General features: G+C 43.1%; 10 protein-coding genes across 10 annotated transcripts; 7 read left to right on the top strand and 3 right to left on the bottom strand.

Annotated features, from left to right (window-relative positions):
- Window positions 1-476: 476 nt before the first annotated feature.
- Window positions 477-2449, top strand: EAE98_011063 (uncharacterized protein; the record flags this gene model as incomplete). Its single annotated transcript, XM_038958685.1, has 7 exons — window positions 477-1077; window positions 1155-1246; window positions 1301-1331; window positions 1416-1811; window positions 1878-2094; window positions 2160-2224; window positions 2316-2449. The coding sequence occupies 7 exons, from the start codon at window positions 477-479 to the stop codon at window positions 2447-2449; spliced, it is 1536 nt and encodes a 511-aa protein (XP_038804876.1).
- A 2488-nt stretch (window positions 2450-4937) lies between these two features.
- On the bottom strand, window positions 4938-5132 carry EAE98_011062 (uncharacterized protein; the record flags this gene model as incomplete). Its single annotated transcript, XM_038958684.1, has 1 exon — window positions 4938-5132. One exon carries the CDS (start codon window positions 5130-5132, stop codon window positions 4938-4940), a length of 195 nt encoding a protein of 64 aa, XP_038804875.1.
- A 616-nt stretch (window positions 5133-5748) lies between these two features.
- Window positions 5749-8288, top strand: EAE98_011061 (uncharacterized protein). The gene is made up of 2 exons (XM_038958683.1): window positions 5749-6012; window positions 6072-8288. Exons 1-2 carry the CDS (start codon window positions 5970-5972, stop codon window positions 7883-7885), a joined length of 1857 nt encoding a protein of 618 aa, XP_038804874.1. The 5' UTR covers window positions 5749-5969; the 3' UTR covers window positions 7886-8288.
- An 806-nt stretch (window positions 8289-9094) lies between these two features.
- EAE98_011060 (uncharacterized protein) lies at window positions 9095-10232 on the top strand (the record flags this gene model as incomplete). Its single annotated transcript, XM_038958682.1, has 4 exons — window positions 9095-9132; window positions 9204-9274; window positions 9403-10033; window positions 10205-10232. The coding sequence occupies 4 exons, from the start codon at window positions 9095-9097 to the stop codon at window positions 10230-10232; spliced, it is 768 nt and encodes a 255-aa protein (XP_038804873.1).
- Window positions 10233-10728: 496 nt separating this feature from the next.
- Window positions 10729-11249, bottom strand: EAE98_011059 (uncharacterized protein; the record flags this gene model as incomplete). The annotated part of the gene is made up of 3 exons (XM_038958681.1): window positions 10729-11020; window positions 11073-11155; window positions 11211-11249. The coding sequence occupies 3 exons, from the start codon at window positions 11247-11249 to the stop codon at window positions 10729-10731; spliced, it is 414 nt and encodes a 137-aa protein (XP_038804872.1).
- A 276-nt stretch (window positions 11250-11525) lies between these two features.
- EAE98_011058 (uncharacterized protein) lies at window positions 11526-13168 on the top strand (the record flags this gene model as incomplete). The annotated part of the gene is made up of 4 exons (XM_038958680.1): window positions 11526-11787; window positions 11883-12010; window positions 12068-12173; window positions 12354-13168. 4 exons carry the CDS (start codon window positions 11526-11528, stop codon window positions 13166-13168), a joined length of 1311 nt encoding a protein of 436 aa, XP_038804871.1.
- Window positions 13169-13821: 653 nt separating this feature from the next.
- Window positions 13822-14857, bottom strand: EAE98_011057 (uncharacterized protein; the record flags this gene model as incomplete). Its single annotated transcript, XM_038958679.1, has 3 exons — window positions 13822-13882; window positions 13936-14397; window positions 14667-14857. The coding sequence occupies 3 exons, from the start codon at window positions 14855-14857 to the stop codon at window positions 13822-13824; spliced, it is 714 nt and encodes a 237-aa protein (XP_038804870.1).
- A 379-nt stretch (window positions 14858-15236) lies between these two features.
- Window positions 15237-16525, top strand: EAE98_011056 (uncharacterized protein; the record flags this gene model as incomplete). Its single annotated transcript, XM_038958678.1, has 2 exons — window positions 15237-15333; window positions 15420-16525. The coding sequence occupies 2 exons, from the start codon at window positions 15237-15239 to the stop codon at window positions 16523-16525; spliced, it is 1203 nt and encodes a 400-aa protein (XP_038804869.1).
- Window positions 16526-18905: 2380 nt separating this feature from the next.
- EAE98_011055 (uncharacterized protein) lies at window positions 18906-20252 on the top strand (the record flags this gene model as incomplete). Its single annotated transcript, XM_038958677.1, has 3 exons — window positions 18906-19014; window positions 19086-19201; window positions 19290-20252. 3 exons carry the CDS (start codon window positions 18906-18908, stop codon window positions 20250-20252), a joined length of 1188 nt encoding a protein of 395 aa, XP_038804868.1.
- A 170-nt stretch (window positions 20253-20422) lies between these two features.
- EAE98_011054 (uncharacterized protein) lies at window positions 20423-21045 on the top strand (the record flags this gene model as incomplete). The annotated part of the gene is made up of 2 exons (XM_038958676.1): window positions 20423-20473; window positions 20799-21045. Coding segments are annotated over 2 exons (298 nt in total), but the record flags the coding sequence as incomplete, so codon positions are not given.

The raw sequence follows: 21045 nt of genomic DNA, 5'->3' as shown, positions 1-21045 counted from the left end.
GGTTTGATTGATAAATATGTGGGTTCATTGGTCCGGCTTCCACAAGGACTATTACTGTACTGAGGACCGATCGGTATATAGTGGAGTGAATTGTGAGGGGCAGGTAGCACTTTACAAGACTTAGTCAGTCTAAAATGTTTTCTAAGTATAAGAACCGCCCACATCAACACAATGCTGGAGCTAACGTAGTGCTTTTGCTTCTTCTACATACTTGAAACGTTTCTCTCCTTGAGCGTCTTTGTGAGGTGGTTTGGAATGAGATAGTTTTCATCTATCTGAGTGCCAAGAAGTTTGTGTCTTGTCTATCTATGATTGATTAAAGGCGACTGTGCAATCCTTTTGCAGATCTATTCCGGGGAAATTAGCGTTCGTGTCCGGGTCGCTCTTGCACTTTTCCTGCATCAGTCTTCAAGTAACACATCGTCCATCAACCATCCAAACAATCTACCAATATGAACACCAATCATCCATCCATCATGGATCATTTTTCCCCCAGCAAATCCCTCACAACCAGCATCTTCCTCATCCTAAGCACCGCCTTTCTCCTCTACACCCTCATCCAAAAAATCCTCCTCTCCAACCAGCGAAGAAAGTTCGCCAAACAAAACCACTGTCTCCCTCCCGCCTCCTACCCCCACAAAGATCCCTTCTACGGATTCGACCTCTTCGTCTCCAATATTCTCGCGGCGCGAGAAAATAAATTTATCGAAACGAGCCAGAAACGTTTTCAAACACTCGGTGCATACACTTATTCCTTTGTATTTCTCGGCACGAACGCCATCAATACCATTGATGCGGAAAATATTAAAACGGTATTGGCTACCGGATTTAAAGATTTCGAGTTACCACTGCGGAGGAAAACTGCTATGATGCCGATCTTTGGAAAGGGGATTTTCGCCTTGGATGGAACGGAATGGGAACACTCTCGCGCGATGCTGCGGCCGAATTTTGTGAGGAGTCAGGTTGCTGATTTGGATATTTTCGAGAGATATATTCAGAAATTGATCAAGAGGATCCCGGAGAATGGCAACACGGTGGATTTGTCAAAATTGTTTTTTATGTTGACGATTGATTCGGGTGAGTTTATTTTTCGGGTAGAGAGAGGAATGGATGATGAGAGGATGGGATGTGATGTACTGATATTGGAGATTTAGCTACGGAATTCCTTTTCGGGGAAAGTACAGAGACCTTGGATGAAACAAAGGTTGATTCTCCTGGGCATAGATACTCGGAAGCTTATGATTATGTAAGTTGTGAGCTCTATTAGCATCTATCAAGAGTATTGTGCTAACTTTTACAGCTTGCCGAACAAACCGGCAAACAAGTTCGTCGTAAGCAAAACCTAAATCTCTAAGCGCTCCCCTGTTACCCGTCATGCTTCACAAAAAGAACACAAGATACTGACCAATAATCAGTGGGTAAACTAGCCACTCTCTTCCCCAACAAAAGATACCAAGATTCTATAAAATGTGTCCACTCCTACGTCCGCACTTACGTAGACAAAGCCCTCGCTCTTCAGATCTCTGCGCCTTCTCAAAAATCCGAATCCACAGATCAAGACCGCTACATCTTTCTCGAGCAACTCGCCAAATCCGGCTACAGTGCCTCCAAGATTCAAGCAGAGTTACTCAACATTCTACTCGCCGGACGTGATACTACTGCAAGTTTACTTACCCTTCTCTTCATGATACTTTCACGTGAACAGAAAGTCCTTGAGAAATTAAGAAAAGAGATTTTGGGTCTAGAAGGGAGAGCTCCAACTTTTGAGGAGATTAAGGATATGAAGTATCTGAAATGGTGTATTAATGAGAGTTAGTTTTTGTTCCCTTGATTTATCTTGTCTCTCCATCTCCAGAAAGAGAACTAACACACCCAAGCAATGCGACTCTACCCCATCGTCCCAACTTCAAGTCGTGTCGCAATACGAGACACGTTACTTCCTCGAGGTGGCGGACTTGATGAAACATCTCCAGTCATGGTTAAGAAGGGGACTTTGGTACAATACAGTTCCTACGGATTGCATCGAAGAAAGGATATCTACGGTGAAGATGCCGACCAGTTCCGACCTGAGAGGTGGGAGAAATTGAGAGCGGGGTATGTAATTGAAGCTTGATATCGACTTTCACTGATACGAAACCTCACTAACTTATGATGTGAAGCTGGGAATATATCGCGTTTAGTGGAGGACCACGTATCTGTATTGGACAGCAATTTGCACTGACGGGTATGTTATTTTCTCGAATCTGTAGCTTGAGCTTGGGATCGTTTTCTGTTTCATATCTTCAGATGAGATGAAGAACTGACGAGGAGAATAGAAGCATCATATACCACGATCCGTCTTTTGCAAACCTTCTCGAGAATGGAAGCGAGAGACCAAAAACCCTTCACGGAATGGTTGACACTGACTTTGTCGAATAAGTGGGGATGTCAAGTTGGTTTATTTAAATAGGTTGGGTAAAGAGAGAGAGAGAGAGAGAGAGAGAGAGAGAGAGAGAGAGAGAGATTCAAACAGTTGGACTATGATAAATACAGAACAAGCCACTCTCCTTCCCTAAATTACCACAAACAGCAAGAATGACTTTTATTTCTTTCTGAATGCAACCAAAACCTCCTTGAATCCACTAGTTTCTCTCCTGTGAGATGCCATACTTTGACATCTCCCATGCCATACTGCAAAGTATGAAGAAAAGTATAGAATACAAGAAGTACTCAACTCTAACAAATCAACACTCCACTCGTATAAGCCGCACAGCCGCACAGCCTCGCAATACATTATAGCAATACTGTATAACACAAGCAGAAATCACATTCTCCCCTCATCCACCAATAAGATATCAATCTCCCAAACTCGAAGCGAGACAACGCCTCGATAACTTGTCGCGCTCAACCACACATCTAAATCATATCATCCATCTCAAATTCACTTCAGCGCGGGAAGATTCACGCATGTAAATCGGGGGATCCATCCCGTGTGACTACTCTCCTAGCTTCACCTCACTTCACTTCAGCTCACCTTGCTGAGACGGTGTAATTTTTTTAATTTTTTAATTTTTTTTATTCAAAAATAAGAAAATAAGAAAAGAAAAAAGAAAAAAACCAATACAATACAATACAAGACAAAACATAACATAAACGCCATCCCAACAAATCTCCACTTACTACATGGGAAAAGCATCGTTCTTTCTACCCGTCATTGCATGGACTATGCGTTAGTATTCCTTCCTTCAGCTTTTGATTTCGATTGTGGATATGATTGCGATGTAGCGCGGGGAAGGTTAATGTATCTAGTTTACTGTATGTATGTAGGTATGAACCGACTATTTGGACTGTGGACTGTAGACTGTGGATTCAGGGGGGCGATATACATGTATGCGGTTACTACAAGTATGAGTCTATGATATGATTATCCAATCGCATTAAGGTTATCAATGTATTCCCTTGGGGTAGATGGTAGAGAGAAACTTCTCTATGAGGACAAGGGCTATATTATTATTGGAGAGTATGAAGATGAGGAGAGAGATGTAATATACTACTATTAATTGTTTTCTGATAAATACCTAGGTACCGGTAGTTGAAACATGCGATAGTGATGGAAGCGCTGATGATTTGAACCACTTGGTTGGAAGATTGTGGCTTGGTGTGAAACAATCAGAAACATGAGGAGATGATTTGGCTACCAGTTATGGTCATGTAACATCGGCTCTTCCAATTGGAAAGGTACAACTGGACATCGTCATCACTGTGAGTAGAGCTTTAGGGACGGACAATGTGTTACCAAATTCAGCGCCCGACTCCTTGAAAAATAAAAAAATGGAAAATAGAGATGAAACCTTGAGGCTCAATCAACAGCTAGAAGATTTAACTCGTCTGATACCAATAAGGAACAGCGTGCTCGAGATGTATGTGATATTTCGTAAATGCAGATCAAGAATGATTTGAATGACTATACATAAATCCATCACTTTTCAAAAGTGTTCGAATTTGACATAAACAATGCGTTATCTCGTGAGACCTGAAGAACATGCCTTTAAAGTCATCTTATCTGGGTTCTCTCACGTCGATCAATGCATTTGTGCAACTTGAGATGACTTGTTCCTCGCTGTGCTATGTATGTGTGCAACGCTTGAACAGACAAAGTCACAGAGCTTGCTATGCATTTAAGAACTCGGTATGCAAGCGGTGGGATGAGTAAATTGGAAAAACATTATAATCACTATCAATCAAGCAGGATCGAACCCGGTCATATGGTGGTTGAATCGATTGGCCAAGGAGATATCTCGGGAGGGGTGTGAGTGGTTCAACATTGAGGAAGACATGCGGGGTAATTATGGCTTCACATAAACCACCCTGCTGTCAGCATTAAGTGCATTTATAATCCAAGGGGAAAACGAAAATTCGCATTTCTTTTTGCACTTGAACCCGAGATTTAGCGCAGCTTTGATGGCGTCTGCCTGCAGAGTATTCAACGGTCAAAGCCTTTAGAGATTCATAGTGCATATCCAGTGTTGCACTGAACAACACGTCGTTGCATCTGGATGACTGTTGACGAATACTTCACAACGCCACGATCCTTCGAAATGGGGGCGGAGCGCCATGCAGGCTGTGCTAAATATCATGCTTAAAACTTTGAGGCGGTCAGCGATATCGTGGCATATAAGCTACCTGTACAACATACATACCTTTACATACTTCATGACTTTGACAATACAAAACGCGACTGCATATGCATCTGCAAAAAGAGGTCAGAGACTCAAGAACAACCCTTTGTTATTCAAGCATGGCTTAATTCAAGCTCAAATCATGGAGTATCCCTGGATGAGTTTCAACACATCGCCTGTTTGCGCGGTAAGTAGTGTAATGATTCGTCAATTGACCTTTCAACAACGCCCAGTTTACTTCCCTTCTGCTGTAGCCAAGTCAAAGCAGGTTTTATAAACTTATCCTATCGCTTCGACCGTACCTTCACCGAGAAGCTCCGCGGTCCCGACCAGAAAATAAGCATCGAGTGACTCGATTTGTCGTGTGGTATCTTGTGGTTTGTTCATACAGTTGAAGGCAAAAGGTTCGCAAGATGGTTCGCATCCTGCCTCGTTTAGATTTGCAAAAAACCTCGTCAAACTGGTTCCCCACATTTCGAATAGGAAAAAGTTCCAGTTACTTACTAGGTGTGTATTTGTTGCTGTTGTAGATATCCTGATATCTTATTTTGTTAGGAATAGGAAATGGCACGAAATATTTTGAATATCTAATCTAATCATTGAAGAGAGTATGATTTGTGTATGAGCGTGCGTAAAGCATGGAGTGTATCTGCGGGTGTAACACTCCATGATGCGCCGTACTGATAGATCCGTGTTACCTTGGGATAAGTTTGAGATTCTTTGAAATCTGCCTACCAATTTCGCCCCGATAGATTGTAGAGCCCTAGACACAGGGCGAGCATAGCCTTCTGCATAGACCTTGAAAAGGCTCGTAAGCTAAAGCCTGATCGCATGACAGAGTTAAACCGGGCGTTAGATATGGTAAACACCTTGTTGATAATACAATCCATCCAGTAACCCGAAGTGGTCATCGAATGAGGAATTCTTTGCACTGTTTCGCTGTCTTGTGGCACTCCTACTCGGTGACTGTTCATTAGTGTAACACTACCTTACCTATTGATTCCACCCCTCCATTCCAAAATTAAACCTAGAGAAAACATAAGGTAAATCTTCGCACCTTCTTTTTTAATTCAAGATCTTCATAAAGCCACACTTGGCTATCAACATACCTAGCTTTCCGGTGTCCCAAAGCAATTGAGGCTTAAACCTCGAGCTTTAACTTCTAGTTATAGCCACGCTGTTGCCCGCTTTCCCTTTCAAAGCTCGTAATCTTAATTCATCGACTCTTGATATAATTCTATACTTTTAAGAAAGCCTTATCCTAAGACTCACGTCGATTTTCGACAAGACAAGTACTGCAGCGTCGTCGAAATGAGCCATCCACACCCCGGTGTCCCTCCGCCTCCACCTCTTGGTAAGCTTCTTCAATACATTTATTTTGTCAAGCAATGTCATAGTTAACACAAAAGCTAGGAGCAATGGGACGTGGTGCTCCGGGACCCCATCCTCATCCACAAGGAGGAGGTAGACCAGGACCGCAACCTAATTTTCAAGGACCTCATCCAAACTTTCAGGGACCTCCCCCAGGTCATCCAGCTCATCAAGGTCATCCAGGACAGGGTGGTCCACCACCTGGCGGGCGTGGTCAGCCTCTGCCGCAAATGCCTATGCAAATGCCTATGCGACCACGATATGAATCTTCCCACGTAGTGGATTTGAACGCCTCGGAGAAACGACCACTTGACGATGCAGCGTACAGAAAGTTGTTGACGACATACACGGTCTTTTCAATTAGAAAAGTTGTACCGACGGGAAAAGAGAAATCCACCTGGGCAAAAGCTGTGGTAACTGAAGAGGCTTTATCACAAGAGGATATTGTTGCACAGTTGAAGAAATTGAAGGACTCCTCACAAACAATAACAGATAAAAAAGGAGCTTTATATCCGAATCAGCAGGGCCAAGTAAACAAACTTCTGGATCGGTTGAAAACTGAGGAATCGGATCAACACTTTGATTGGTCCCTTGTTCAGCTTGATAGAAGAGAGAGGTCTTCCAGCAAAGTGAGAGAAACTGTTTTGATCACCGTCATAGTAAAACGCTCGCCCAGAGATGAAGTTAATGCCACGGCGCTTTTCGCAATCATCGACAGGCAAAAACAAGAAAAATTAGCACACTTGACTAGACCTCCAATGCAACCGCAACCTCAACCTCAACCCCAACCCCAACCCCAAAATCAACCTCATCCTCAACCTCATCCTCATCCTCATCCTCAATTTCAACCCCAACCCCAACCCCAAGGCCAATCTCAACCTCAATGTCAACCTCAGCTCAGACCACAAAACGCCCCGCCCAATCCGAATGGGCAACCTCAAGCCCCTATAGGAATTCTACATACGTCTGGCCAAAAGGGTGGAAGCCGTGGTCGATCAAGAAGCAAAAGCAGACAAAGACCGACGCGATATCAGTCAGAATCGAATTCAGAATCCGAATCTGATAGCGACACGTTCTCAACTGGAGCTTCGACCATCAGTAGCTCTTTGGTTACTAGCATTAGTTCTCATTCTGATGGGCGCTCAAAGAAGTATAGTTCACGCGGTAGACGAGGTCGTAGCCAAAGTAAACGTCGTCCACGGGAGCACCATAAGAAATATTATGCCCACAGAAGCGAGTCACCTGAGCCAATATTTCAAGAATTTCGAAGGGGCAGTCATCCAGAATCTCCTTATACCGGAGAAGCTGTCCCACTTTCCGCTCCCGATGCCATTGCACAAGCATTTCAACAGGGTAGAGAAGAAGAAAGGGCTGCTGCTCAGTATTACCTTTCTCAGTCGCATCGACCAATCATTATTGATGAGCCATCGAGAGCTGTGGTACCTGCCGGCCGTCGCGAACTTGAATATGATACCATAGCGCCGAGATATCCTGCGCGTCGACATGCAGAACTCCCAATGATAGAAGCTCCTCGATATAGAGAACATCAATATTCAAGACCCGCACCTCGATATCGAGATGATCTATACAATGAAAGACACCTTGATGACCTATATGAGGATGATTCTCCACCTCTTATTATCCGGAATGTGAGACCAGTTCCGCGAGAGGCCGCTTATAGACGTCGTTTTTCTGACGCTGAGAGCTACATTGATCGAGATTCAACCACAACCAGAATTCCATTCACAGGTCTTCGCCCTCAAATCCCTCAATTTCGCCATCATCCCTTCACCCCAAGAAGTCCACCACGACATCGGTATAGTTCCAGCTATAGCAGTGATAGTGCGCATGCATAGTTGAGAGACCTGTTGTTTCAGCTGTATGCTTTTGGATAACCTTACCTTGCTTTCTTTAAAGTTTGAGATCTTGTTTTATTATATTGATGTTTTCAGTCTTGAAGATTGATGTGATGGATGAGTTAGTGATAATTGCTGTGTATCATTTGCTCTTGGGAAATTGGTGTTGGTTTATTGTAAATGAAAGACCAACGGCGCAGCAGGACTTGATGTCTTTGGCCTAGAAGGACAATGGACGATTTGACGACCGATGATAATAAAGTGCATCTCTTATGTACTAGACACACGTGGCATCAAAAGTTATTTTAATGAACTCCCTAATTTTTGGAATCTTCTCGTTCTGTCAACATGAAGTATAAGTGAAATGCGTTAATTGTGAGCCGACTGCGAGCTAATTGTGAGCCTTGGAATCATGCAGGAAGTTGAGTTCTTATATGAATGGCATTTTTGGATTGATTGTTCCATGCCGAGAGATGAGTTGAGCACATTGATGCCCAATATTCTGTACAATCAGTGGTCCCGAGTCAATGCATTTCGGTCCATTGTAACATCACGAGAGGTCAATTCATTGGCAGTCTCGGTGAGATGAATCAAGCCAATCTCGGCCATCATATCATGGTGACCAATTATTGAAGCAACGTTGTTTCATTGAGGCTTGATCATTTTATCAAGCTTGCAATTGAACTTGAAGCAAACAACCTTGATAGCAATTGTATGTTCAAGACCTGGTGGACGAGAGGAGGTCCGATGTCGTCAATGTTTCCATGATGCTTTGGAACCGGTAGATTGATGTACTTCGTAGAGGTATTTGAAACCATGGCGGCATAATGATACAGATGGCAGAAGATGAATGGCTGATTTGTTTCATTGATCCAACAATAATGTCTCAATACCATTTTCGATTTGATGTAGAGGCTACCGACGGGAGAAAATTGAGCCTGGTACACATAATACATGCAAGTTTCCGTACATTTTTTGGGTCCAATGACGATTTCTGGCGGGGTTTTAGATTTCTGTAGAGAGTCAGGTCCCGCCGAGAGCTCACCCCACTCCGAGTCCTACCGATTCAAGAGAAGTTTGATATCAATTCATACAAAACTTCTACAATTAAAACCATCATATCAAAAAGACATTTTGAATTTCATCCAAAATCAACTTATACCCAAACCCTTCTAAACCATTTTTCGTATTACCAGAAAACTAGCAATCATGCCTCGTCAATTCTTCGTCGGAGGTAACTTCAAGATGTGAGAGCTTTTGTTTACTTTCTCCCCCCCACCAAGCAAAAGGATTTCAGCTAATTTTTTGCTCTCATCAGGAATGGATCTGTTGATTCCATTAAGAAGATTGTTGGAAACTTGAACGATGCTAAGTTGGACCCAAATACCGGTATGTATCTGCCTTGGCTTATGTTCATCCGTTTGTTGAGGATGGAGGGGAATTTGTTGACCCTGCATACCCCTCTATCAAGCTCCTACATTTCATTTTGGAATTCTGCTAACACGTTATTTATTTAGAGGTTGTCATTGCTCCACCTGCTCTTTACCTTCTCCTTACCCGCGAGCACTTGAGACCTGGACTTGAGGTTGCAGCACAAAACGTTTTCGATAAGCCAAACGGAGCTTTCACTGGTGAAATTTCCGTTGAGCAACTCAAGGACAGCAACATTACCTGGACACTTCTCGGACACTCTGAGCGTCGTGTCATTCTCCAAGAAGATGATTCATTTGTAGCATGCAAGACCAAGGCTGCTCTTGATGGAGGAGTCGGTGTTATTTTCTGCTGCGGAGAGACCCTTGAGCAAAGAGAGTCTAACAAGACAATCGAGGTTGTTACTGCACAATTGAAGGCTGTTAAGGATAAGGTTCAAGACTGGTCAAAGATCGTCATTGCATATGAGCCAATCTGGGCTATTGGTACCGGAAAGGTTGCTTCCACCGAACAAGCACAAGAGGTACACGCCGCTATTCGTTCTTGGTTGAAGAAGGAGGTCAGCGAGAAGGCTGCAGAGGAGACCAGAATCATCTACGGTGGAAGTGTTAGCGAGAAGAACTGCAAAGATTTGAGCAAGCAAGAGGATATTGATGGTTTCTTGGTTGGAGGTGCTTCGTTGAAGCCAGCTTTCGTTGATATTATCAACAGCCACTTGTAAGTGGTTTTAGGATTTCATGAATTACGACTGTAAATTGGGTATTTAACCCTACCAGGCAATAAAAAAAAAGACCTGGCAGTATGATATGTTTTCAGGAAATATCCACTACCTTGAAGCCGCTGCTAGTCTCATGCTTGTTATATGTGAGAATTCTAATGCATCAATAGATCTGTGAAAGGTGACAGTAAGATTTGAATTTATACAAGGTTTCGGAATATTTGATATGGAATCTGGCAGGTAGCTTGACGAGGTCTATTATAGCAGGCTTACCTACATGCACTGCACTCTTTATTTCTTGGGCAGCACCCATGTTTTTCACTCAGATCAAATGCTGGTGATCCAATCTTCAATGGTTTGATGTCCATTTTTATGATAAATGTCTTGTATATTTCTAGGGGCACTAGTTCCTGGCATAACCGGACTTACACTCACTGCCAAACATTGTAACAATGAAGCCCACGAAATGACTGAATGGAAAGACGGCGAGGTAGATCAAATGGTAGCATCGACAAAAATGTCGATAATGTGCAGAAAAGTATAGCTTCAACAAGTTACTCAACTCATAACCATAACCATAACATTCATACAGTCGAGATCTTCGACATAGGACTATCGGAACCCATAATTTCCTATCCTTAACGCCAGTAATGCTGTTATGTATAATACAACAATCTTCTTTATATTCCCCCCCTCAAACCTTAATTCCACCACCATGATAAGGACTCCAAATACCTCTAACACTCTCGTTGATACTCTTCACGGGCTTCTTGACTCTCCTTAGCTTTTCTCCACTCGCATCTCTGAGCAGCTCTGCCTTCTTTAATATTTGTCCCATTTCTAGATTTCTGACGCAAATGGCCTTCTCGCGACCATTGATATAATGACCAATAATGACTGGGTGTTTGGCGGGTCGAGGGGAGACAGTAATTTCGATTTGAGGATTGGCTTTTGCGAAGCCCGGTAAGGAATTTTTGATGAAGGTACTGTGGCAGTATGAGTATTGGAGCAACTTCGAGGTTCGAGAATACTACTTACTTCATTCCCTTGGAACTGCCAGCCCAATCACAGTAATGAAAATCCATTTTTGTGCATTGGAGAATGAAGGCGCCGACACCATTCTGGATGAGACGTTAGCAATCTACAATCGCCCGCAAGAACTGATCATATGCATACCTGGCCAATGGTTGTTTTCCTTAATCCTGTAATCCTCATTTTGACTGTTGTGCTGACGTCAAAACATAAATTCGAAATTCAGACAGCATTTGACATATTGAGGTTCAAGTGAAATAAATTCTTAGTCACGTGACTATGGTATTTTAAGCTTAGGAGCTCAAATCTCAGGTTACCATTAGGCGTCCTGGCTACAACGACGCGACACAGTTCCTCACAATTATCTTCATCATACAGTTCAGCAGAATTGTTTTGCAGTTGTCTTAAAGACTGTAAATTCATCATTGCGAAGACTTTGGGAATTGTAAATAGCCCACAATGACCGATAAACTCCCACCAAACCTCCTTGCGCTTTTCGCGCCTCGACCCCCTTTGCGATGGGTTCCGCCTTCAGACTTTGCCCCAGAGGATCGCAAAACCGCCAATATCACTGGCCTTGCTGCCTTTCTCCCAGCTCTTCAGGAGTACAAGGAGAATGATGTTTACGTGCCCACCGAGAGCTGGCTTCAGAGAAAAGACCGTGTTAAGCTGGAGAAGAAGGCCGCACACGAGAAGATTATTCAGGAAGCCCCAAAATTATGTGAGGGCCACCCTTTATGTCCTATATCACTATTTCATCACCCTCTTATTCTTCTTGAATTTCTCGAACCATTGCTAATGTTTTTGCCTGTGTAGTCAAACCATCTGAGGATCCAAATATTCGAGGAGATGCTTTTAAAACACTTATTGTCAGTCGATTAGACTACGATGCCACTGAAAAGGACTTGGAGCGCGAGTTTGGTCGATTTGGACCCATCGAGAGAGTAAGCTTTTACTAATTATTCTGCTGAGTACATTATATTAACTTTTGTGTTTTACAGATTCGCATAGTTGTTGATACTCATCAACATGAAAAGCCGGGAAAGAAGGTCAAAAAGCATCGCGGTTACGCATTTGTAGTTTTCGAACGAGAGAAGGACATGAGAGGTAAAGCCGAACATAACCCCATATTCCCCATAAACAAATTGTTCAAATGCACAATTGGCATAAAGATTTGGTTATCCCACTTCTTGTCTTCGCTTTTCCTTTCTTCCTGTTACCCAGATCAAGGTATATGAATATGGGTAAATGACTGACAAACGCGCCTTGCTCGCGCTTCGTGAATAGCTGGTTTAGAAAACTGTGACGGTATCAGAATTAAAGATCGTCGAATCAAGGTAGATGTCGAAAGAGGTCGAACCGTAAAAGGTTGGTTACCACGTCGTCTTGGAGGTGGCCTTGGAGGTCGTGGATATACAAAGTCCGCTTCTTCACGACCAATGGGTCCAGGTGGATTCAACGGTTCTCCTGGAGGCCCTGGCGGTTTCCGAGGTGGCTTCCGAGGTGGATTTGATGGAGGCAGAGGTCGTGGTGGATTTAGAGGAGGTTTCGATCGAGGAGGATTTGGAGGAGGAGGTGGTGGTGGACGAGGAGGAATTGGCTTTCAAGGCCGTGGAGGATTCGGTGATAGAGGTGATCGTGGTGGGTATGGAGGTGGAGGATCCAATGGCTATGCTCCTCCTAACGCACCAGCTGGCCCAGGAGGTGGCGGTCGTGGAGGCTTCAACGGGGGTGGTGGTTATGGTGGAAGAGGGGGTGGAGGTTTTGGTGCAGGATCACCAGATCGAAATGGTCCTGGAGGATCAAGTGGTGGGTATGAATCTCGTGGAGGCCGCTCATATGATGACAGATCCGGCGGATACCGTGGCAACAGCAACCGTGGCTATGGTGATCGCGATGGAGGTCCTCCTCGTGGAGGTAGTGGCAGTAATATGGAGCCGGTAAGACCCCGAGATGGTAGTGGATACCGTGATAGGGATGGACCCAGAGATGGCCCTAGAGATGGAGGATATGGCGGACGACCACGCGAAGACGACTCACGAAAGAGACCTTATGAAAGTAATGGTTATGAGGAGGATCCTCGTAAATTGCGAAGGTATTAGATACAATGAGACTGGCTGGTGGGTTCAACAGTCTTGTGGTGGGTTTTCTTCGAATCTTCCATCTTTCCTCCCTTCCTCAACAGGGGTAAGCGGTTCTCGATCTCAAATTTTCACCCAAGGTAGTGTTGTCGCCTAATCTACTTGCATGCTTTTCGACGGCGTTTTCATAGTACGGACAAAAAGCAGTTTCCAGTTACGACCAACATTTTCCCGCATGATAACTATACATGCTATCCAGTGCTTTACAACATTTTCGACTCAGCAATCCGACGTTTATCTTGAATGGTTTGGTATGATGTGGTTGGTTTTTCTTTTACGCATTTGGGGCTTACTTTGATCATGGGAGGTACGATCAGAGGTAAGAAAAAGGTATTACCTGACCATCCTCGTTATAGCGCTTTTGCAAATTTGTCATTTAGCTGGGAATACTGTTTGTACGATCAAAGGAGGAAAAATGAAGTTCAAAGGGGTAAGATGGATAGCTCAGGCATAGCACTCAGGCAATTGCTGTTTAAATTTTTGAAGTACACATATATTCCATAACAAAAACGTGGCGCCGGTAAACGCCTCATAGTCTAGTCTTCTTTTGACTGTATGATAGTTTAGAACAGAAATGACGATCCGAAATGCCTTTTTTGCTTCCTTTAATATTTTTAATCGCTCATTTCTGTAGCCTCTATTTCCGTTACTTCTTGATTGGATGCACTCCAGTATCTGTTTCGAAATTAGAAAAAAATTGAGTGAGGAGGAAATGAATGAAGACTTACGCAAGTAATTGAACACTGAAATCTGCAGTAGCCACACCAAACAACTTCAATAATCTGGTTTGCCTACTATCCAACACATCACCTTCATTACAGACACAGTAAGGATTCTCCAAAGTGATTTTTCCTTTAGTCAAGGTAGTCGGTACATTCAGTCTTCTCAATTCTGGTTCCAAACTATGCGCCATGGGGACATCGTTCTCGGCGGCAATCTCTCCTCCCATACTGTAGACTATTCCTGCGGGAATGGTGAAGTTTCTGCTAGCTTCTGTACCGGCGCGAGCGAAATCTGTTTTGGAGAGATCTTGGAAGAAAGTGATGATAGAGGAGGGTTCGCGGTTGGTGAAGAGAAGTCCAACGTTGCCGACTAGATGGGGAGAGAGGAGGGAGGTGTTGGGTTGATATTCGGTGGAGGCATCGCTGCCGAGGGCTTTGGCCATTACTTTAGTTTTTCCAAAGAAGAGTCTGATGGGGATGGGTGTTAGTATTATCTTTTATGTGGTAGATGTGGTGGTTGGCAATTTCCAATCCAATTGATTCCTGATGCTCGAGTTTTCAATCGAAAATCCCTCTTCTCTTGTCTACGTAACAATGCATCCTTCTTCGCTTTCTCTTCTTTCGCTTTGGCTCAACTCCTCCGCCATCATCATATCATCTCCATCCCCAAAACGACAGCATCCCTCGAATCTCCAAATTGATCAAAACAAGAACCAGACAAATAACACAATACATACCGACAATCACTCAATTCATTCCTGACATCTTTCAAATAGGTATTCCTCATATTATCCACACTAAACACAAAACAATGCTGATAACTATCGAGTGACTCGCGCACATTGGCAAAGAGTTTGAGCGAAAGCTCCTTTCCTTTTTTATCGACTTTGGTGAGATGAACGACGCGCGCGCGCTTGGATTTAGGCATTTTGATTATGGATTGTGGTGATTGTGGTTGGGAGTCAAAGGGTGGTGTAGCTGAGAAGAGGTGATGAAATTTAATAGAGAATTGCGGTTTTCGATATGGATGGAGCTAATTTTTTATTTTTCACAAGCTTGCGATTGATAGTTGATAAGATTTCAGACTAGACTTATCGAGGCTTAGTGGGGTGAGTCTATGCAGGGATCGGAGTGGGGGGTTAACGTTGTTCCGGATTTTTATGTTTTGAGCTGCAATTGGATGGATGAGATTCGATTGGATTGGATCTATTTATTACTTTATTTATGAATTGGTGCAAGTTTTCTTTCTCTGCTTCTTTAAATATCAGAGATTGATGTGTTGATTTCTGGGTCAAGCTTGTGCGGAGATGTTGGAGTTCATGGATTATGTGCAGTTTGCATTTTACAATGCGACGAAATGGAATTATGAGAATTCATATTCGCAGTTGACTGCTACTGCTAAAGGTACCTGCTTCTTTTTGTCTGTCTACCTTGAAAGCTTGTTCTTAGAGCTTGTTGCCCTTCAACTTACTAACATCTTTGGAACAAAGCACTTCTGGATTTTGATACTCCCGGCGGTCTGCGATTTAATCTCTCGTCACTCAGCTCTCCCAACTTCGCAACTTCGTATGCACTAGGTAGTGTCGGGCTTGTGGATGGCTCTCTTTCCTACCTTTACTCCTCGTTGCCTCTCCGTACCACTTCGCAGAGTGCGAAGATTGATTTATATCAGATAATACGAGGATATCGACAAATACAGGAGCTTAGAAAGGTTGATGAATCATGGATGTGGGAGCAATGGCACGGGGGTAGACGAGTCGATCAACGAGATACATTACTTTATGGACGACTTTATTTACCGCAGAGTACGCTTGAAGCGTTATATTTGAGAAGGATCAGTCCGACGCAGCAAGTGAGGATTACGGCTGTTAGTGACAGTAGGCTGAGAAATGGAGGAACGATGTTAGCTCTGCATCAGTATGATACAGGGAAATATAGTACTGAGACATTGTATTCGACTGATGGTGGATTACTGGGATTGAGAGGGATGTATAATTTTGGACCGGATCCAAGGAAAGAAACCACGGAGCCGCCAAAACAGATGTCAAGGATCGATGATAAATTCTATGGACGATTCAGCGCAGGAGCGGAGCTTTATTATGGAACTTTGAACAAATCAGGAGGTGTTAGCGTTGGAGGAAGGTTTGCCACATTGCCGGCGCATAAGGGGATACCTTTGACAGCCACTTTGACGCTCAATCCATTGATGGGAAATATTAGTTCGACATATGCTGTAAAAGCAGGCAAGAACCTATCCCTATGTTCAAGGCTAGACTTCAATGTCTATAGCTACGAGAGTGATTTGGTCCTTGGATGCGAATTGTGGAAGATGAAAGCACCGGTTGAGGAGCGCAGAGTGAGGAGTATGGAAGCAAAGCTTGCATGGAAACTCGACGAAGTGGATTTGGAAAAGGAGAAGAAACCTGAAGAGGTCGCCGGAGTTCTCAAAGCAAGAATTGACCAGAACCTAAAGGTTGGCTTGGTATGGGAGGGTAGAGTCAAGGAGTTATTATTTACTCTGGGGACTTCAATTGATATGAAGAGGAGAGATCAGCCGTTCAAGGCCTTGGGACTAGAATTGCAATATTCTTCGTGAACATTTCAGTTGTTCGAGTACCTAGGTAGTACCAACACAGTTTGTTCCACAGGGGCTGATACAGTGCCGCTTCCTTTAGGCGAGCTCGGGAAGATCAGACGAGGTTGATATTCTTGTGAAACACAAGCAAGATCCGAAAAGAACTCGACTCGTACAGCGACGTCTCGACCAAGACACCGGAAAATAGCAGTGTGCCATGTCGTATTGATACTATGGATGGCTGAGAGTTGAGAATATCATTCGGAAAACTACCTTGGCGACATCGGATTTATGGTGTCCCCAGCTTTGCAATCATTCCTCGATCTCAATCGAATATTGGAATCAGAAAGTCCCTCGCACCATCTTTAGGGATGTACCGTAATTAGATGCTATGGAGTGCAATCCGGTAGTGGTACGTGAACAGGATGGCTGTGAACGCAACAGAACGGTAATGTTTGATAAGATGATCAATCTATGAAAGCATTGGCTGTTATAAACTCAGCAGGCTATCCAACCCAAGAAAACGCAAGGTTGTAGGACAGGAAATTTTAACCCCGACGTATGATGAGATAAGAGGATCCACACGAGAACGAAATAACTGTTAAACTCCACATCCTGAATGGAGACATGGAGACTGACGTAGAATAATCGAACAATCCACAGATGTGATTCACGTGATATAAACCTTTCCGCCTGTTGTCTCCCGAGGTCGGAGATTCTTCCGAATGGTTACAATTTTCATATATTACCTACCTAGTAGATGGAAGCTAATAATATGATGATAATCGACATGATGCGAAGCACATGCAACGGACCGCTTCGTGCACGCGGCACCACCAGACTATTGTACATTTAGTGTTACCTTGTTGTAACGTCATTTGGAAGAAAGTTCATCTTATCTGTGAATCAATGTCTCTCTTTTGACGGGATCACCTGCATTTTGACATGTCGAGTATCGGTCCAATGTCATCCAAGTACTTTTGGTACCCGAAGTCCAACATGTAAAATGATCCGAGCCGGTCACTCTTAGATGAAAAGAAAATACTGTAATATGCGCGTAGCCGCTGCAGGCGACCGAGAAGTAATTTCCTAGAAATTGATGTTTCCGGCAACTGTACTTTGATGCGACCATTGGTATCTAGTCTAGTATCTAACAAAAAAGAACAATGGTCATAGCATACAAAGTGCTCATGTATTGACATACGACATTACTGACATACTGTACGATACGTACTTCGTACTGACATAATGACCGCATTACTAAGTAAAGGAAAAGGGAAAAGGGAAAAAAAGCTGGAAAAGGATTTTTAACTTTTTAAGGGACTGAAGCGTTTCTCGGACGTTTATCATGTGCCTGATCCAATCACAACGATTAGAATTGATAATTCCAAGGCTGGTTTTGGACAAATGGGAATCCGCCTTACCCGTTATGAGTTAGCCCGGTCAGATATATGGTTTACTCAGCTTGGCTATCTGGTGTCTACCCATCAAGGTTCTCATTTTCATGAATCTCACTGAATCTCATTCTCTCCTCGAGCATTTTCTTTTAGACTTTCCTTTTGAGACCCTCGTAGAGATTCTGGGTATAGTATGATACAATCCAAAGATATCTCCGTGCCTCCTCTTTTCAGTGAAGACTAGATAATGAATGATCTTCTCTCTTCTCTCCTTTCCTTTCCTATTTCTTTCTTCACTTGTATCCTTTTCATGCTTTATACTTTCATATTTTTATACTTTGATACCCCTCAGATTCGCATGTAAATAAATATATGATTGTACATACCTAGTACCTACCCATTAACGTATATCTCTATATATATCTCTATTTATATCTCCATATACATCTCTATATATATCTCCATATCTATATTACTTTTCTTCCTCCCGTTGAATAATATTTCAGCTGTCATATAAAATTGAATCAAGTGGTGATTGTTCGTTGGAAGTTGGAACGGTTCCAGTTTTCACAAACATTTCATTCAGCTACCTCACAAGGTACTTGCCCAGGTATACTTGCTTCTTTTCATTACCAATCCTATCTCTCTCTTTAAAAACTCGTCAAGTACCCCATATAAATGTATAATTTGCTAATCCAACTTTTTCAACTAGCGACGGAGATTCCCACGACCATACAACCTTTGGATTTCCCGCTACACCATTGCAACTAACTTCGTCTACGCAATCATTACCCTCGGTAAATCTCCATTTGACGACATTCATCAATACGGTGGAAGCTTTTCAAACAATCAAACATACTTTCAACGTCCAAGCTTAGCAGGGAATACGGCAATCCCCTAAAGATATCCGACGAGAATACATAGAAGACGGCAGATCTAAGTTGGACGAGCATTCAGGAAGATAGGATATCTGCGAGTGGCAGAAGGAGTTGCAGTTGGCGATAATGTCGGAATATACTGTTGAAGTTACGTGTGGGAGTGGAAATGAATATGATGGACGAATGGGTATACGAATATCTTCCATATTCGTGATTGGGTTTGGTTCCATGATGGGTATGTTTCTCCTTAATTCAATATATAAACTCCCATTTCGCGAGAATACCTTTAACTAACTTGATTTGTAGGTGCTCTTCTACCAATCGCTGCTGCGAGAACGAAAAGGATGAGTGTTCCACCTTTGGCATTCTTTATCACTAAGTATTTCGGATCGGGTGTTATTATAGCTACCGCTTTCATACATGTAAGTATTAATCTTTCCTCTCTTGCTCTCATAACATCCAGAATTAGCTTCCGAAATTTCATACACATTTGTGCTAATCAGACTATAGTTACTTGCCCCCGCTTCGGCCAATTTGACTTCCCCGTGTTTAGAAGGCACAATCACAGATTATGATTGGGCTGAAGGAATTTGCCTTATGACTATTTTTAGCATGTTCTTTATTGAGCTCATGGCGTCACGATTTGATGTGTTTGGACAAGATGATCATGATCTGGAAGCAGCCGATCCTGCAAGGGATCTTATTAGACGAACTACCCGAGATGAGAAAGTTGACGCATTAAAAACATCTTCGCCCTCAGATGGTAACAGTTACAGAGAAACTGGCGATAGCCCTCAAGCTTCCAACGCCGTACTAGAACAACATGATCACGAGAGCTCAATTACCCGGATACCGACATCTGGAGAAGGACCATCTAGAGGTAGATCAAGTATTCCAGGTCGGCCTGATGATTTATCATACCCTCCTGGAGGTGAGGATCACCTCGGACATCAACGAGAACACCATGAAGATGGTGATCATTTTGCTGCTCAAATGACCGCACTATTCATTCTTGAATTTGGTGTCATATTTCATTCTATTTTTATCGGTCTCACACTTGCCGTCACAGGTGATGATTTTAACGTCCTTTACATTGTCCTTGTTTTCCATCAAACATTTGAAGGTCTTGGTCTTGGAGCTCGACTTGCCACGGCTCATTGGCCTAAGAAGAAGGGATGGATGCCATGGGCTCTGGGAGCAGCTTATGGTTTCACAACACCTATTGCAATTGCTATTGGCTTAGGTGTTCGTACAACATTTGCCCCAGGTAGTCAAAAGACTATGGTTATCAATGGTGTATTCGATTCCATCAGTGCTGGAATTCTCATCTATACAGGATTGGTGGAATTGATGGCACATGAATTCATGTTCAATCAAGAAATGCGTAAAAGTTCAATGAAAATGATGCTATTTGCTTTCGGATGCATGGTTGCAGGAGCAGGTTTAATGGCGTTATTAGGAAAGTGGGCTTGAAAGAACATATATCTTTATTATATTACAAGTCTTAATCATATAGATGGCTATGGGTATAGGTATTTTCGGAGTATGAGCTGATTGGAGCTTAAGTGGGATAAAGGCGGATTGGCGTTGAAAAGAAATGCTTTTTGGAGGATTATTTGTGTATATGTTACGATGAAATTAGCATGGGTATTGGAATTGGTGGTTATGATATGAGGATAGGATGGTATGATTTGGTATGTTGATGATGAATGGGATTAATGGATCGATGTTTATCGAGGCGTCTATTATTTGATGTTAGAAATTAGATGAGATGGTATAGATGAACAAGAAGAAGATAGAGAATATGAGGAGATGAGGAGATGAAAGAAATAAATAAATATTATGAATTTTGAAATATTGAGTTCTATGTGATTATTACTTTTTGGTTGTGTGATTTCGGGTTGAGTTTAATATTTGGGTATATTGAGCTTTTGTTTTTTGTTTGGGTTGATTTGGTTTCGAGGGGATGGAGGGGATGGAGGGGTGAGATTAGGAATCAAGGGTTAAGGATTGAAAAAGGGGAGGAAAGGAGAGGAGGGGAGGAGGGGAGGAGGGGAGGAGAAGGGGGAGGAGAAGGAAGAGAAGGAGGAGAAGGAGGAGAAGGAGGAGAAGGAGGAGAAGGAGGAGAAGGAGGAGAAGGAGGAGAAGGAGGAGAAGGAGGAGAAGGAGGAGAAGGAGGAGAAGGAGGAGAAGGAGGAGAAGGAGGAGAAGGAGGAGAAGGAGGAGAAGGAAGAGAAGGAGGAGAAGGAGGAGAAGGAGGAGAAGG

Source organism: Botrytis deweyae (assembly GCF_014898535.1).
Source record: "Botrytis deweyae strain B1 chromosome Unknown BDEW_044, whole genome shotgun sequence".
Classification (NCBI taxonomy): domain Eukaryota; kingdom Fungi; phylum Ascomycota; class Leotiomycetes; order Helotiales; family Sclerotiniaceae; genus Botrytis; species Botrytis deweyae.
Note: the sequence above shows the minus strand (reverse complement) of the source record. Positions and strands in the feature narration are given on the sequence as shown.